This window comes from Bactrocera oleae, chromosome 4 (genome assembly GCF_042242935.1).
Source record: "Bactrocera oleae isolate idBacOlea1 chromosome 4, idBacOlea1, whole genome shotgun sequence".
NCBI lineage: Eukaryota > Metazoa > Arthropoda > Insecta > Diptera > Tephritidae > Bactrocera > Bactrocera oleae.
The window spans coordinates 56,952,054-56,971,496 of record NC_091538.1 but is presented as its reverse complement, the minus strand read 5'-3'; the positions used below and the strand labels follow the sequence as shown (position 1 = coordinate 56,971,496).

Genomic DNA, 19,443 nt, shown 5'->3' with positions numbered 1-19,443 from the left:
TAGGAGCCGGTGTCAAATTTGGACGCTGGGCGTGACACCGCCCATATTTAGGTGAAACCCCATATCTCGGGATCTACTCGACCGATTTCAATCAAATTTGGGTAATATTATTCTAATATGATTACAGCACATTGCGAAAGCAAGCATTGTCTAAGCCCCCAGATATCGAATATGTGGAATCTTGTTCTTATTGCGAACTTTTTATTGAAAATATTGGTCTTTAAGATACAAGTATATTATGTAGATTCGAAAATAATCTTTTTCTGAAAATAGTATGTCTGTAATCGGATCAATAGTTCATATATGTAAGAGAAAGGTTTTCGAACTTTCGGATGACTTTATACCGCATATATCGGTCAATATCTGAGTTACCTTAATGAAATTGAAAGAACCTGTTTTTCTAATAACAATGTATCGTTGTGCAGAAGGTACTTCCCCAGCAGTTGCAAGATATAAAATGTTCGGTTACACCCGACCTTAGCCCTTCGTTACTTGTTTTTACTTATAGTAAATTCATCAAAACCATGCCTTCATCAACATTTCTAATGTTTTGGAGCACCTAATTTGATTTTTTTAAACGAAATTCTATGCTTCTACGCTTATTGCTTCTAAGCTTTTTGGTCTTTCAAAAACAAACGAAGAAGTTGGTACATTCTTCAGAAAATTGTTACTTTCTTCTTTTCGATCGCTATGATCCAGCTCTATTTGTATAATTTTCTGTACTTTCTGGATTATAACAATATATTCATTTATCACTGAAAATAGTATAGCTGGTTCTGAAAAATACTCGATTTTCTTCACGAGCGGTTCCTGTAAAGTATGAGTGTATTGAGTCTATAGAAAATTCGTTTTTTTGGTCGACATTTTGTTCAAATCATATGTAGCATAAAATTATTTGCATAACAAAACAAAAAACACGTAAGAAAGTTCTAAGTTCGGGTGTAACCGAACATTTTATACTCTCGCAACTTGCAAGGATCAAAACCCAGGAAATTACTTCAAGTGTTGGCAAATGTTTTTTATTAAAACAAGTGTTGATCCGATGAATGAATTTCAATTGTATGAATTTCAATTATATATCTCACACATTGACCGATATTTTCGGCAAAAAGTCAACTATAGGCATTGGGGTCCACATATCCAGTGCTTAAGGACTTGAACAGTTTTGATTCGTTTTAGACAATTTTTAGTCACAAGGTAAAATACTTTAACGCAAAGTGGAATTTAAAATGGTAACCCGATTTCGCCCATTTTCGCACTATCATATAGAAATATGAAAAGAATGTTATGCACCGCATTTGGTTCAAATCGGTTAAGCAGATCCCAAGATATGGGTTTTCGCCTAAAAGTAGGCGGTGGCAGTTTTTAACAGTACCGTTATATGGGGAGTGGGCAGGGTTGCTTAGTTAGGCTATTTATTTGTTTTGATTAATGGCGTTTTGTGGGCGTGGCAGTGGTCTGATTACGCAATATCAAGCGTCTTACGGTATCAAGACACATGTGCACCAAGTTTCATAAAGATATCTCAATTTTTACTCATGTTACAGCTTGCACAGACGGACGGACCGACAGTCACCCGGATTTCAACTCGTCTCTTCATCGTGATCATTTATATATAATATATATAACCCTTTATCTAACTCGATTAGTTTTAGGTGATACAAACAACCGTTAGGTGAACAAAACTATTATACTCTGTAACAACATGTTGCGAGAGTATAAAAAAACTCATTTAACAGCACGTCGTTCTTGTTGGTAGACCCCACACATAGGTGATGATTTCTGCTCTTAGCAAATTTTAGCGTGTGCTTACGGTTCATATATTATTTTTACTCACACTTTCACACACGAGTATTGTGCTTCCCAAAATATTGTTTTCACGGGAAATTGATAAGCCGGTCCTTGACACTGGAAGCCCCATGTATGTATGTATATATGTATGTATACTAAATGGAAATAAATGAATGAAGAAAGGTATCAGCAAGCAATAAAGTGAGGAAGCATACAAATACATTTGCATTGTATGTGTGCCCTCTATTTGCAAGGGGTTACCTACATTCATATATTGTAATTTAAATGATAAGAAGCGCAAAGTCAAGTAGCGCCGTTGACGTTACAGTAAATAAAAACATACCTATATAAATAAATATTTTTATTTGCCATTTAACTTGTATAAAATTCTGAAAAATTGCCTTAGTCAGAGGCTGCTTTCGTTCTGTTATTTTAAATAGCAAAGCGGCAATTTTCAGTTGTCACTGCACATACATATGTACATATGAAAACATGTATGTATATGTATGTTACGTACATATTATATGTCCCAAGTAAGAGTATTTACATACTGACTAATTTTGTATATTTACTAACAAATATGTATGCAAATATGTGTGAGCAAATATGTGAGTGTTAAAGTTACGTATCTGGATTAAAAATTGTTGGCTTGAAAGCGAGAGCAAATTGATTAAGACTAATATGTGCGTATGCAAGTAGATAGTTATACATATGTATATTTTGCAATAAGTTCTATATATATCCATAATTTACTTCAACCATGACTAAGAGTGTACTTTGCTTCCTATGACTACTCACTACTTCTGTTTTTCACGTAGATTTTTAATATATTTTTTTTATTTATAAGCACAATTAAAAATTGATAAGTAGTGAAACTATTATTGCATGGGTGAAAAAAATGAAATGTTTCTGGTCTAACATCATTTGAGATTATCCAAGTTTTATCAGCATTCCTAACAGCGTATAAAATTTTGCAGGTTTCTCACACCTTTTATTACAAAGTTATTTGTTAAAGTTTCTTAACGAATTTCCAAATGTAGTAAAAAGTTGAAGACTCTTAATTCCTAAAGCTTGATCACATTAAATTTCTCGAAAATTTCGAATTGTTCATCAGAAAGTTAGGTTGATTGTTTAACACTTTCCTCATAACATCGCAAGCGCCATTACATGATGTTATGAACATCGCCACTGAGAGACAGTAGAATTTACGAATATAATGAATGATTGGTTCCATGTATTCTCTAACATAATTCTTGACTATAACTTGATGCTATCAGTTACAAGGAAACATCATTTTGCTCCACCAAAAGCAGAAAATGTAAAGATAGCTTCGAATTGAAAAAGTTGAATTTTGCATAAAATACTATAGGGTCGTTTACTAAGTAATTGCGTTTGATGCCAACAGCTGATCTTATTGCACTTTTTCGCAGCCAACTTCGCACTTAAACGCTTTACCGTTATATATTTGAACAGCTGATATAGTAAGGCTTTTGAGAAAACATGCGAACGATAATGCCAAAATTGGTTTGCAAAATTTCTTTTCGGCAAATGCGATCTTGAGGATGCACTACGTCCTGGAAGGATTCTTGAAGCCGAGCGGCGATAAAGTGAAGTCGTTGATCAATGCAAATCATCGAATAACAGCTCGAGAGATTGCTGAAATATTAAATTTGTATAACGCGACCGTTCACGAGCACATGAAACGTGCAGGATTAATTTCGAAGCTGGGCATATGGGTTCCTCATGTCCTTACAGATGAAATTTGCTTCGTCGCATTAACGACACTAATTTGCTTATCAAACGTCGAAGTAGTAATCTATTTTTAAAGTGCATTGTTACTGGCGACGAAAAGTGGTTTGTTTACAATAATATATATATATATATATATATATAAGATCATGATCCAAAAAGGATGAACCAGCTCAAACCACTTCGAAGGCCGATCGTCACCAAATAAAGGTTGTGTTGTCTGTTTGGTGGGATTTCAAAGGGTTCGCTTATGTTGAGCTTTTGTGTGACAATACCACGATTAATTCTGAAGTGTATTGTGATCAGCTGGACAAATTGAGTGATGCACTCAAACAGAAGAAGCCATAATGAGTCAATAGAAAAGGTGTAGTGTTCCATTAGGATAATCCGAGACCTCATACAAGTTTGATGACTTGCCAAAAGCTTTTGCAGCTTGAATAGGATGTGCTACCAGAGAACTTAGAAGTTGTTCTAAGTTTTCTGATGGAACCTTCTCTATGATATACGTTCTCTGTAATAGAGCTTGGAGCAACCGCGATTACGAACACTGAAAACTCCGTTTTATTAATTATTTCATAAAAATTTGTAATTTCTTAATTTATAGTAATATTTTTAATTGTTTTACTAGTTGCATATTTTTCTATGAATAAGTAATGTTTTTTTTTTTACTCTTACATAAAAATATCATATTAAGTCGCTTACCTATTCTGGCATCCCTAATCAAAAAAATATATACAAATGAGCAAACTATTAACCCTAATGTACATACTAATACACTAAAATGTACCTATACCGATTATCGTATAGCAAATATAACAACAAATCGAAGTCACTTATGCGTTCACTGATAAAATTCAATAACGTTTCCCTTTGCAAAATGGTATTTGTTTTTGCTTGCTAATATGTGAAACAAAAACAAGATATAAAGTCAACGCTATACAGCTGTCCACAGGGTGTGCTAAAAGTAAACTTTAGTCGCGACACAAACCAAAATATTCATTGTGAATGCACAGTTTATCAGCGTCTTTGTTGTTGCGCCACAAAATGCACTGACGTCACGCGCTTTGTTATAATTGTGCAAAACAAACACCGCCTGGGCGCTTCTGTTTGCCGGGTAAAATGCAAGTTTACTGACTTTTGAAATAAAAGATTTCGGACCAGGTGAGTGCGTGAGTGTGTTCGCGTGTGCAGGTAAGAGAGCAGGTGTTTCCTAGCATTGAAGGAGATGGAATGAAGACGACCATAATAATTGGTAAAAATATAAATTATAGTATAATAAAATTATGAAATAATTATTCTATAAACATAGTTGTTAATAAATTTTTTTTAATAAAAATACGTGTGTTTTCTTATAAAAATGTACAGCGTGGCAACCAGTCATTGTATAAATAAATCTTTATACAATGCAACCAGCGTAAGTATGTAAATATATACATATGCACTTATTTATAAATGCATAAACTGAAAGAAATAAACGGCGAGTTCCTACCAACAAAGTATATGTTTGTAGTACCGGGTGCTTAGTATGAAACATTTCAGCTCAGACACAAATCACTGTTATTGTGAATGTAGGACAAGTAACGCCTAAATTTATGCTATACTTGTGAGGAATGTTGCTGATAAAATTTGTGTGGGACAGTTGCTGCACGATTTTGATCGCCTGGTAAAATGCAAGTTTACTGATTTAGAATTTCAACAATTTGCGGTTTGCCGATTTACATGGCGGATTTTAGGGGTATGTCGTGCATGTATGCGAAATGAAAATGTGGGTGAATTTAGAACTTTTGAACGAAATGCGGGTGGAATGGAAATGGGAGGAAGTAAATAAATAGAATGGAATAAAAATGTGTATTTAACACTAGAACTACGAACCGGTAAAAATGATTTTATTTATATATACCATTTGCTCTTGATTCCTATATAATATTTTACGATAATGTTAGGATTTTTATTAAATTTGTGTATAGAACAATAATAATAATTAATTTGTATTACAAAAAAATAATAAAAAATAACTATTCATATTGATAAAAATTTAATTATATTAAAAAAAAATTATTTGTATTAAAAAAAAAGTATTTATATAAAAAAAAAGCTGTAAGCCTCTGAAGCTAGTGCTCCTTTTACTTTGTATAGTAATAATTGTATTATTATTGTATTTTTCATATAATAAATAAATAAAAATAAATAATAAAAAAAAAAAGTTAAGTTAAAAAATTATTTTTTTTAATATGAATTTGGTAAATAATTTATTGAAAAGAAATGGTTTTATTAAAAGGATTTATTTATATAAAAAAATATTTTATATAAAAAAAAATTTATTAAAAAATAATTTATTATTTATTTTTGTTATAGTTAGTTAGTTATATTATTAAAAATATAAATTTTTTTTAATATGAATTTGGTAAATAATTTATTAAAAAGAAATTGTTTTATTAAAATTAATTTATTAAAAAAAATAATTATTAAAAAAAATTATTTACAATACATACTATCTTAAAAATATGTATTAAAAATAATTATTTATACAACAAAATGTATTTATATAAAAAATTATTTTTTTTATACCAGAAAAAAATATTTACTTTTAAAAATTTATTTATATAGAAAAATTTAATTATAATAAAAACAAATTATTTGTTTTTAAAAAACTTATTTATATAAAAAACTTATTTTTAGTTAGAAACTAGTCTTTATTATTGCAAAAATTTAATACTTACATCAAACATTTTCCTGATATATAAAATTTTCAATGAAAAACCAATAAAATTTAAATATTTTTGTAGCATTTATTTATTTATTTAAATATTAATAACATTTATGATGGCGCAACAGTTTATGTGCCTGTTCACCATATAAATACATATGTATGTATGTATGTATAAATTAAATAAAAGTACATATGCACATACACATGTTATATAGTACATATATATATATCTATACATAAATACATAATTGCTTTGTATATATGAAATTTAAGGCTTTAAACATGTAAATATATGCTTTAACGTAATTTGCTTAATCGTTTAAGGCAAATTGTTGCAAACAACTGTTGAATTGTAAATTTCATTTCACTGCTGCGTTTGTTAATCCTCGCTTATTTTCTAAAATTATAAACAAATTGTAATTATGTAACTACAATGTATGTGTATATATATTATATATATATATATATCTATGAAAAGTGTGTGTCGTAAAACGGCTGATTGGTTAGCAGCGGTGATATGTAGCTTGTTGTTGTTATACAAGTATATACAACTTTTTTTCTTGGAACTTTTTCAAAGTGTTGACATACAAAAATACAAAATTTTCATGTATGCGATTTACTGTAACTATAGAAACAACGTGTGTGTTGTGAATAATTTACTTTTTGCTGCTGCAGACAAAACTGCGGAAGTTTTTTTTTTTAAATTTGTTTGTTGCGAAAATTGTGCGCTAGCGTATGAAAAAAATTTCCAAACATTTTCCTGCAAAAATTTACAAGTTTTTTTTTTTTGCAAAAATGTGCAACTTTTCTGTTTAAAAAATTTACATTAATTATAATTTCTTCGTGTAAGCAACCAAATACTTGCTCACTAAGGCAACTTTGGGCGGCGGGAATGTGTGGATTTCGGAATGGGTGCGTGTGGGCGAATGAGTGCAGTGCGCTGCTGCTTGGTAAGCGGTCAATTTCCGGTATGAATGATTGTACTTTTGGCATATGAGTTGCAAGTGTCGATATTTAAACATATACATATATATATATATGGTGCTTATTTCACTAAATTAAAATTACAAATAAAATTATGCATAATACAAATGGTGGCGTGGCGTATACGTAACATTTTCATATTCATTTTCAATACAAGTGCGTGCATACATACTTATATGCAAGTATGCATGTAATGTATGTAGCTCATTACGCTGATAAATATTAAAATAAGCAAAATTAAACAAAAACAAAAATCAAAAATGTCCGTTGTCATTTGCAAGCACATGCATTTCGAGGCACATGCATATGATAGTATGTATGTATGTATTGCTGTGGTTGTGTGCCTCACATAGCTGCTTTTTATTGCTGTACTCATTTTACAGCTACATATTTATGCGGCATGGTTTAGAAATCATACGAATGATCTTCATCATCGCCCTTGCGCACCTTAAAGACAAATCTGTAAATGATGGCGGCAACAACGGCACCGGCAAGCGGTCCCACCCAGTAAGCCCAATGATCCGTCCATACATTTTGAATGACAGCTGGACCAAAGGAACGTGCCGGATTCATGCTGGAGCCAGTCAATTTGACCTGTGGGTAAGAAAAAATTAAATTAAATAAAAAATAATAAAATTAAATAAATAAATATGAAAATTTTAATGTTTGCCCTTAATAAAGTCTAATCTTTCTATAATACTTACAGCACACAAGTGTCCAGCCGTGATGGAGAGACCAATAGCTAATGGCGCCGAGCCCTTGATGTCTGTGCGTCCGGGATCGCACACAGCTTTGACCACGAACACAAGCAAAAAGGTGATCAAAGCCTCAATGAGTACTACGCGTCCAGCATCGAGTGTGCTGGCATATAAGGAAACACCCAAATTGGCACCGGCTACTTCCTCGGTTACCGCAGCCTAACAAAATGATAATAAAAAATCAATATCACTTATATTTTTCGTTAATTTATATGGCTTTTATTTACAGTTATCACCGCTGCTCCGGCTATGGCGCCAATTAGCTGCACAATGATGTAGAGCACACTCTTCAGAATGCTCATCTCACCAACAACGAGAAAGCCGACAGTTACGGCTGGATTAATGTGACAACCGCTGATATGACCCAGACCCTGTAAGGAGAAAGATATGATAAATTATTAGTTATTTGAAAAATTCATAAAATTAGGTTAGGTTAGAGTATTGTACTAGAGTATTACTTTAATGAGTCCACGCTGAGGCATGTTAGATGAAGTAAATAAAAAACGTTAGCTTCGGTTGCAACGAAGCTATAATACCCTTCACAAATAAAAAAGTTTTCCATACAAGAACGATATTGCGATCGATCAGTTTGTATAGCAGCTATATGCTATAGTGACCCGATCTGAACAATTTGTTCGGAAATTGTATCGTTGGCTTGAACAATAATATTTCGTGCTGATATCTTTACATATATAAAAGATTTCCATACAAGGACTTGATACTGATTGCTCAGTTTTTATGACAGCAATAGTGGTCCGAGTAGCTTCTTGGGGAGAAAAGGACGTAGGCAAAATTGCGAAACGATATCTCAAACTGAGGGACTACTTAGTTCGAGTACATACATATACATATATTTATATTATTTAATTGGTATATATTTGGAGAGGTCACCGACGGTTTCTTCTGGGCGTTAGAAACTTCGTGGCAAAATTTAATATAACATTTTCAGGATATAATAAAAGTGTGGAAGGGGAGTCAAATACTTCATAGGTTAAGGATTTCAAGGCTACTTTCGAAAGCTACTCGTTGTTATTCAAAGAGTTTATGCTCAGTTTAATCTGGTCATCTTTCTGTTTATTCTACCTTATGATGTTCATAACCACTAAAGAATTTGGCTTGATGAGACTAATCTCAGAAGAATCGGCGCTACATATAAAAGTTCGAAAGCAGATTTATGTATATATATCAAGCCAAAAGCTGTGGTGACGGCGTTTTTCCAAAATTTTGGAGAATACACAATAACAACACCAATTTATTCAGTGCTTGATTGGATAACATACAGAGCTTAACCTGATCAAGTTTTCGTCAGAAGGCTTTTGCGACGCTATAGATCAGAAGTTTCAAAATTACGTCAGTGCAAAAGAATACCATCTTTTAGCTATCAAACGTAACCCTGCTTCTGGAATACTGTTACTGAATTCATGACATTTATTGTAGAAGTGCAATAGTCTGGCAGTGAAATAATCCAAAGCAAGTGGTTTCTTCTTGACCTAGAACGTCAACTGTGTGAGTATGCATCGTTGACGCAATCTTCAAGTAAATATCGATCACAGGAAATCCTCGACGTCTTTGAAGGTAACAACTTCACTGGAAATATACTTGAATATTATAAAAAAAAACCTTACGGTTTAGCCCAATGCTAGTACTTCTTACAGAGACTTCTTGCAAGGCTCTATGGCCAAATCGTAGACTTTGAGCGTTGTCAAATTCGCCATAAAGCTGTTATAAAAACTTTTATTTGAGAGAAAAAAATAATCATAAAAAAGTCACCTTTTTATTTTGCGATAGGTCGTGCTTTTAAAAATAACATACTAAAATTAAATAAATCGATATCTCAAATAATTTTTGAGTTACAGCTCTTTAAGATGCATCCGCTTTTAATTTTTTTTTTTTTTCAAAAAACTACATATTTTTGAAATATGTATGAATATGCACTTAAAATTTGAAGAAAATGGATACAGTATATATTTTTATTTTTTAATACCCAAAAACTACCTTATTTACGCTGCAACACCAGTTGTGCCTCTTAAAAGCTCTCCCTTCCCACGTTTAAATATTTATAATAACTTAAATAAGTAATCACATTGTATAGCTCTGTAAGCAAACACGCGTGATTTAAAAAATAAATTGTTTGCTTATTAGTAGAGTCTAGTCTTAACTCAAAAAACGTGATAATGTAATTAGGTGTCTACAATAACCCTCTTAGTACGCTGAGCACAACACAACGGTATAATAAAAATGGTGTTGCTGTCCCATTAAAATAAGTATACACTTTAAGAAGGATTACCCGAAAATATATCTTTAAGTGCTTGGTTTTCGGTTATTATATGTTTTGACTTAAGTTACGCTTCTAATATACAAGTTTTACATACCTATGTTCACTTAATTCTATATACATGTATGTATGTATGCATAGTACTTTATACATATAAGTAAATCGCCATATGTCTAAAAAAAATTTTTGTACAAGATAGTTGTTGAAATTCAATTGTGCTGAAATTTGCATTGCTAAATTGTGTTTTAGGTGCGCGCATGCGCAGTCATTCTGTGCAAATTAAATTATTCCTTCACTGCTGCACAATGCCTTGAAATGTGTGTGAAATCGAGGCATAATAAATAATGCGCTCTCACTTATGCGCGTACGCAAGTGTCTTTTATGGCAAAAAGGAGCAAAGAAAAAGAATTCTTTGAAAATTTATTGAAAGTCATTGCGCATGCATGCGTATATTTCTTTCGTTTAAAGTTCATCGCATATAATGACACAATTTGTCAGAGATTTAAATAAATGTTAAGACAGTTACAAGTGATAAGTTGCCTGTAAATAGTTTGTGCCAAGAAGGTATCGAGACACGGTGATGTGTTGAGTAGTTCATGACTGTGAGAAAATTATTGCGAGTCTTTTTAGACAGTATTTATAGTTTGGTTCGAGAACTTATGGGTTAGAGATGGATAAATACAGTGGATACAAGTTTTCGGAATTTTTGAGTAAACCAATCGACCGGGTTCAAATATGATCAAAAATTTACTCTTTTGTCGAAAATATTTTAATCGATAAGAAGTTATTAATGGTAGTTAAATTTATTAATTGTAATCAATTAAACGGGCGAAATTTGTAAGTATTTGTTTGATAATATCGAGGTCTTATAATGCAAAGGCGTGCCAAACATAGAAAGTTCTAAAAAGTAAGAAAGAAATAAGGTGAGTTTTGATTATTTTAATTAGCAGAATTACAGATAATTAGCATTGGTTCCAGTATAGTAGCGATAGTAGGAATAAATATATTCCCAGAGAACCAATATGATCTAAAGTGGCCATAAATACTCAAATAAAATAGTTCTAAGTTATATAGTACAATGATAGTATAGCTTCAAAGTCGTTTCTTGAACAATATCCTAACTGCCTATCCGTTTTATAGTAATAGCTTTCCAACAGCTATAATTTAAGGAGTGTCGAAACGAACAACTAACTGGTATAAATCAAATAGATTGGCATAAACTTTAACATATATAATAGCAAGCCAATATACCGCTCTACTATAGTATCTGTATACCTTACAGAGAGTGGCTGGAAAGCTCGTATTTACACCGCGGCGCTCGCTACGGCTGGGTATGCAGTATGCTACTGGCACAATCGATCAGCTGTTCAGAATTGTTGAAACACTTCGTAAGTACCTTTTAGACTCTAAATATCTCTGCAGGTTACTTATGTATTATATACATATATTTAAACAAGAATTATATGACGCATGCACTTATACTGCATCAACACTTGACATCTACAATGCAATGATTTTTAAAACCTCATTCGCCGATTATGCGTTGTTGAAACTGAAAGTGATTATTTGTGAAAAAATTAAAAAGGCAGATCAGCGATTAAATTTGAATATGTACTTGTACATTTAGTTGATTATCGATGACTTAACATAAGTTTTTTGTTATTGTATTAGTATATAAAGAATGTGTTGAAGGCTTTACGCCACAGGTGAATTAAATATATGGTAGATGCGTGAGTAAGAGGTAGCACTTTTAAGATGCTTATAGGCTAGTAAGTTGAGTTCTTTTAAAAAACTGAAACCACAATTATGCTATTTTGAACAAATATGTTACTAATTTTGATAAAGACCTTCCTAAAAGCAGATATTTATTTCTTCAAAGTGGCATAATTGTTATTCGACTAACTTCAAACTATAAAGATGCATATTCCTTCTCAAAGGGAAAGGTTAACATCGAAAGATATAAACTTAACTACTAGTAATCTAAAGATATCGATTCAAAGTAGAAATATGTAAAAAAAATACAACGATAGATTGGTCTTTTCTCTGCTAGGTACAAATGTGTTAGCTGTACGCTGTTTTGAAAAAAAAAAAAAAATTCATGGAAAAGCTATAACCCTTTCATCTAGTTGAGTGGAGAGGTAACCACATATGTAGCTTACGAAAATCGTATAATCGCTTGTTATTTGTTATGCAAATATAACTGATTATACAAGTTGTTTGTTCGATTCGCCATCCTTTGAATTTTGGCAAATTTAAAGCAGATTTTTTATTGCTATAAATTAAAGTAATGGACTCAATACAAAAATTCTTAGAAAAATATCTTTTTGTAAAGAGTAGGTACATAGGTAACTCACATATGAATATCTGTATAAAAAAACCACTTTTAAAAACATTTAGACTTTTCTTAGACAATATACATATATATTGAAGATAAATAAAGCATTCAAAACTTCTACTTCAAATCAGTTAAATTATGTGATTTATTTTGTAAACTTCTAACTGAGATTTTGAAGGAGTCTCATTGAGTATTTATTATATTATATATATTATATACATTATTATAAACATTAATATTATTATATAAAATCTTAAATTCGAGATAGCGTCACTTTGAGACTAATAACAAGAAAACGATTGAACGAAATATCATTAAACTTTTACAGTACTTTTACAGGTTAAGGTTACTACTCTAAGGCAAGGATAGAGAATTCTTGTTTGTGGCGTGATCTTTCGCTTATGTCAAAGTTGTTTCATTCGATGTAGTAAATAATAAATTATTAAAATACAACCCTGTATCGAATTTAAGTTGCGCCTGTAAATTTTAAGGCTTATTTCGCATTTCTAGCGACAAATAAGCAGGTAGATATTGCTAGATCACCTTAGTTCAACGTTTTGAAAATTTAACGTAAAATTTTAATTTTATATAATCTCATACTTATCACTATCTCTCAGTAAGTATACCATAATTATGCATTGAAAAAAATATAAGAATAATATTTTTTTAGTAAAAATGTATATGTACGAGTAAATATGTCTAAAGAGACTTTTTGGGATTTAGTTGTATGTAATTTATCAAATATTTGACATATGTATTATATGTAGATGTGAGCTATACAGTATTCAAATCGTCAAATAACAAAGTTTTCCAAACAACGACTTGATTTTGATCAAACAGTTTGTATGGCAGCTATATGCTATACTGGTTCGATATCGGCGGTTTTGCCTAAGAAGCAGCTACTTGATGAGAGATGGGCATGTGCAAAATGCTGAGCGATAGCGAGTATATACAGGCAGACAGACGGGCATAGCTAAAACGACTCAGCTTGTCACGATGATAATTTATATGTTTTTTTTTATAGAATCTCCGATATTTACTTTTGGGTATTACAAATATCGTGGGAAATTTAATATATACTGTTCAGGGAATAAAAACATTAGCAAAATAGGTAGCTATACATATCTACTTATATATAATCGTGTAAAATTCTGAATGAAAAAATTGTTTAGAAAACCTGTTTTCTTTGAACAACTGTGAAACTATAATTTAGAATAAGACTCATATTTTTAGTAAATTATTTTACTTATATTTTTTGCAAACAGCATATTAAAACTGGTAGATTTTTTTGCAAAAACACCTATACAAAACATATTGAAGGTGGCGGGCAGCTAAATTAAAAAAAAGAGAGAAACCAAATACAAGCGCGAATAAATGTTTTTAAAAAACCGAATAAATAAAGTGCGTTAATCGCCACTAAAACACAAGTGATTCTAAAACGACTAAATTAAGACAAAAATCGCAATTAAAGTTTTGCGTGCGCGCTAAGCGGCATAATGCGAAGCTTACTGAAGCAAAAAAAAAAAAAAAACCAAGAACCAAAAAAAAAAAAAGTTAGATAGAAATGTAAGGTAAAAAAAAAGTAAATAAAAAAAACCAAAAAAAAAAAAAATAAATGTGAATGGACCACAATAAACGCGGATTACGGCTGGGCGATGTACATGCTACAAAATTTAAAGCGTGCTTGGAAAAACCCGCATAACTGCACATGTATGTGTGAGCGACCAATGCAGGCGCAGCAGCTGTGCGTTGACTTCTAAGCGTGTTTTTGAATGATATTATTTATTCACAACATTTAGTATAGTATATATAGTAATATATAATAGTTAATATTATTTTGCTTACATGCGTCAGCTTGGCAAAGGCCTACAATTTATCGGTATCAACAATCATTAGCGCGCCAAGCCGCCAAGCTGAGCCGAATGCGACATGCCAGAGTCACGGCTAGCGCTTAAAGGCGGTCACTAAATGGCCGCGGACAGCCCAACAGTGTGATAGGCGGCCAGCGGTAGTGGCAAGCATTGCTAGGCAAATTGGCAAATGCAACACCAAGCTGTCTGCGACAACACTTTTAGGCCTACAACACGGAGCAATACACACATTTTAACATTTTAATACCTAGCATTATTTATATGCTTCTTTTTAGATTTTTCTGCTGGCAACTTTTATGTATTTTCAATCAAAACACTTTCGATTGCGCACAAGCGTGTTGGCAGTCGAAAGAGTACGCGACGCGCCGCGCCGCCCCGATTTGACCGCAGATCCGTTTGTGCGGCAGCGGTGATTGGCATGATTTCATTCTGTTTTTATGGCATTGCTTTTGTTTTTGTTTCAATACATGCGTAGATAGTTTGCGCGATGGCCTTGAGCAGCGCCTTATTGCCAACACAACAGCCAGCATGTATTTTAAATATAAGTATGTACCATATGTATGTGTGTATGTATGCATGTGAGTATATGTGTGTGTTAAACGCTCTAAGGCGCAAAAGCGTTTGAATTGTGATTGCTTAGCGCTGCCAGGCGCACACCGTGACATGTTCAGATCACATCTTCGCATTGTTTATGGTTATGGGCGCATGCGTTATTGTTTTTGTTAAGCTACAGCTCGATAGAGTTATTGTACGCTTTGTACGCGCCTATCTGTCGGCGATTGTCTTACGCTTTTGACTTTATTTTATAGTAACATACATATTTTTGTATATATTCTTGCGCTGCATATAATTTTATGCTGAGTTTCGTAAAACGTTCTTTAACTCGCGCATTAAATACGGCAGTGAAGTTAATAAGCAAGATGCTATTGAGTCAGTAAACGCAATGTGCTCATAATAATAAATACCATATTCTCACAGATCTCTCGCAAAGCGATTAAACAGCACAAAATTACAGCAAAGGCAGCCTATCAAATCAGATTTAATAACAAATCGTTTGAAACCCATATTTATTCACGAAGTGTTGTTACATTAGAATATGTACACACCTTGATCTTTGATAGCTTTGCGATCTCCCTTTCTTATGGCATAAATCATAGTGTGATTGTTTTATTGCTTGTGAAAAATATTACTCATACGACATGGTCACTTAGCTGCCCAAATGCTGCTTCTTCGAACATATTTATAGAAGATCGCGGTGAATTACAACATGTTAATGGGTTTATTGGGTTATTTAAGAAAGTAAAAAAGTATGATCGCAGTTATTTGAAAAAATGCAATAAATTATATAAGATAATATTAATTCAACACTTTTAATTAGTTTACATCCCAATTGTGTACGGTTACTAGCGCGAGTATATTAGTCGCTAGGCAATCGTATACCAAAATTTACATTATGCATAACTATCGGCTACCAATCACAGGCAGCTTGCTTGCCAGTCCTCGTTTTTTTCTTCATTATCTCTTGCTATAATTTAAAGAAATGTCAAAACGGTCCGTTGGTCAGAACTAATTGCCTATTTGAATGAACTAAATATCTTCAAAGCAAATATATATAGTTTTAATTTTATTTATAACGAACACTTCCATAACGTTCGTGATTTAGAAAATTTTATCTCCAAAAAAATCATTATTAGACCAGCGTAGATAATTTGAAAAATAAAAAAAAAATCCTAGTAGATTGAAACACTTCGGGAACGAAAGCTGAAATGCCAAACATTAAGGAAAAATAATTTACACGCGATTTGAGTTCGGGAAAACAAAGAGTAGGGGCGTGGCTGATTTTTAAGGGTAAAAAACGATTTATCCTGATTTACAGCAAAACTACGGGTATTATAAAAAAAGTAATATGGCAATGTTGTAGGTATTGAAAAGTTCTATAACTTTTGTTTATAGACTTTTTTCACATCACCTCAAAATGTATGTAAAAAATTTCAATAACCAACTTTTTGGGTTTTTTTATTTTTATCTTGTATAAACATTTTTTTTTCTTTAACGAAATTTGGTAGAAACCTACCGTCTTATGTTCTAAATGCACTGTATTTTTTCAATTTAAAATATTTATTTTTTCTCCTTATATTGACATAAAATCGAACAAAAAAAACCTAATTTTCAATCAACAAATCTTAAGTCAAAATATCATTTTTTTTTTTAAATTTTCACGCAAGTCCCTACTTTCAGATGGTATACTACGGTAAATTTTCTCAGAATATGTCCCACAAAACAGCTGAAAAACGATTTAAAGCTGCTTTTTTGTTTCACCTACTTATTATTTCGTAGTAGCAGCTGTAAAAAAAGCAGTTTTATACCGTTTAATGGGGTCTTTTTTACATTTTCTGAGCAACTTTTCCATAGTAATGTGTATACGAGTCTGTTATATACCATCAAAAAGTAAAGACTTGCAAGAACGTAAAACGACCAATAAAACAATTAAAACGGAATATGAGAGCAATATGGCAAAATTTAACATAGTCATATGCTGAAAGATTAGTCCATAGCATGCTTTCTCGTTGAAAGGGAATTATAAAGACTGTTGGTGACTGGACGCCTTATTAATATATTTGCGCATTGAATAAATTATAAAGATTTTTTTAATTTTTGTGGAATTTTTTAAGAGAGCTTTATTTTTTCCGTGACTTAAGCCGATTGGTTTCTTGTTGAACCTACTGTATAGAAATCCTGATCATTGTAAACTTAGCAATAATTTACGAGAACATTTTTCGAAAAAGATGTGCCTATTTTTTCTAATATTAAAAACTAATATTATGAAATTTTATTGTGCGGAATTCCGACGTATGTTTGTAAATATATTAAATATACGAGTATTGTCTAAACACTATCATAGACTATATTGTCCTATTTGGTTTCTTCAATCGTTCTAAATAATAATAATAATAATAATAATAATAAAAATAATAATAATAATAATCAGTGATGACTTCTTCATTCAATCATCTTTCACAACAAATCCACTTCTTTGTGTTGAGAATTAAAAATAATTGATGGGTATTCAATGTACAATATAGTTATTTTTTTGATGGAATAATTGCTATTTATGTCTTTGGAAATTAAAAGCTCTCATTATAGCTCAGAATAATAAGCTGATAATATTTTACCAAGCAAGACATTTGTAAAGAAAATAAAAAGAAAAACACTCACACACAGTCATAAAATCTACATTGATCTTATTTGTTTTTCTGAGTATTGGTTAACCAACGTTCTTATGGGGACCGTATTTCTGAGAAATTATCTGAGAAACGGCAAGCCACGGCGTGGATAACATTTTTGTTCTAAAATTACATGTAATATGGATGAAACTAGTTTTTATCAACTTGTGATTTACATTAGAAAAAGTTTAAGTCAACTTAGGTGAAAGCATGATACTTAATATTTCCTATCTCTTTTGTATGTTATAACTTTTTTAAGCTACAGACCCCAAGATATTATTATTGATGAAAAAGATCAACAAGTTTAAGATAAGTTGATGAAAATACACCAAATTGTCCGCAATAAATTCAGATTACTTAAATTACATAAGATTCATTTAAATTTAAGACTAAACTTTGTCAACAAATGTTATTACTTGTTTTAATTAAAAAAAATTATATCATTGCATTGTAATGAGGTCATATAATAATTACGTCAGCAATTGCTATTTACACAGAAAATGAACTTTTATAGCGACGGAAATTCCAAATTAACAAAAAAAAAAATCACATAAAAATTTTGTTACGCAAAGGCCGCAGCGTAAATGGAAAATGCACTAAAATGGACTGAATGAAAATTTAAATTATGCAAACAACATTTACTTTACATATTTCGTGCCGCCAAATGCAGTTCTGCGAAATCATAAAATTCTGCAACATTTTTCATTGAATAACCAGTGCATTCAAAAATTCAGTGCGGACGCAAACGCATTAAGCGTAACATGGCGACAAAGACATAATTTAGAAATAAAGCTTATAGAAAAAACTTGTGACCACATCTGTTCAACGAACCGTAGGAATGTCGAAGCCGACAAACCGCACAAATCAAATCTGGGCGCAAAATGATTATCCAACAGCAATCCGCTCGGCTAATGGTTCGACAGGCCCGCAGTCATACAGTCACTAAATAATTGCACGACATTTGACAATAACAGTTCATAAATATACATATATACAAATATATGAATATGTGCGTGTACGCCAGCGCAGAAAAATTCGAGCAGACAAGCGAACGCCACAAATTGATGCACGCCACAAAATTTGCCACGCACCACACCACAAATGCGCCCGTTGACCATGTGACAACGACAGCGGCAATGGCCACGACTGCTGTTTCACTTTTATTTAGCTGGTTAGTAGCCGAAATGGCGCACATGCGCACAACTCGCGCAGAATGACAGTGGCAACGACAGCGTTTAACACATTTTAACGCATTTTTAAATGCCACCAAATGCCGTGTAAACAAATAATTACGCGCTCTTACGATTGCGCACGCACACTTGCATGCACCCCAGATTTTTATATACGCGCATGCGCGCCAGACTGCTCGTAGCCATATGCAGCTTTGACAAATCCAGCCTCACTGCGTTGTAAGCGCACTTGCAGTGTCGACAAATGCCAGTTGCAGAAACGCGACCATCAGTGCCATACAGCGTCACCGCAGTCGTAACTCATAACTTCAATTTATATGCTCAAGATTGTTAAAACGATAACGACCAGCGATTGCCTGCCTGCTTGACTAGCCATTGGCCCATCGATTTGCGTTAGAAGCCTGTTTGACCAGCGCTCGTTTGGCAAAGACTCGCGGCAGTCTGCTTTGGCTATTAAACTAGGCTTACTATTAGATTTAGTGTGGCCACGTTGCGTGCCTTGAAAGGCAGCTCTGAACTTGTAGTCAGCCGAGGCGGGGTATGCGGCGATTAATTG

At 32.4% G+C, this 19,443-nt stretch overlaps 1 protein-coding gene across 3 annotated transcripts in view; it reads right to left on the bottom strand.

Moving 5' to 3' along the window:
* Positions 1-6,309: 6,309 nt before the first annotated feature.
* Drip (aquaporin homolog protein drip) overlaps positions 6,310-19,443 on the bottom strand; it is a 73,885-nt gene continuing 60,751 nt past the window's right edge. For all 3 annotated transcript variants that reach the window (XM_070108728.1, XM_070108729.1, XM_014239005.3), the window contains 3 exons: positions 8,220-8,363; positions 7,939-8,151; positions 6,310-7,828 (listed from right to left, as the gene is read on the bottom strand). In XM_070108728.1, coding sequence (XP_069964829.1) covers positions 7,640-7,828; positions 7,939-8,151; positions 8,220-8,363 — 546 coding nt within the window. In that variant the 3' untranslated portion in view covers positions 6,310-7,639. The remainder of the gene's footprint in view (positions 7,829-7,938; positions 8,152-8,219; positions 8,364-19,443) is intronic.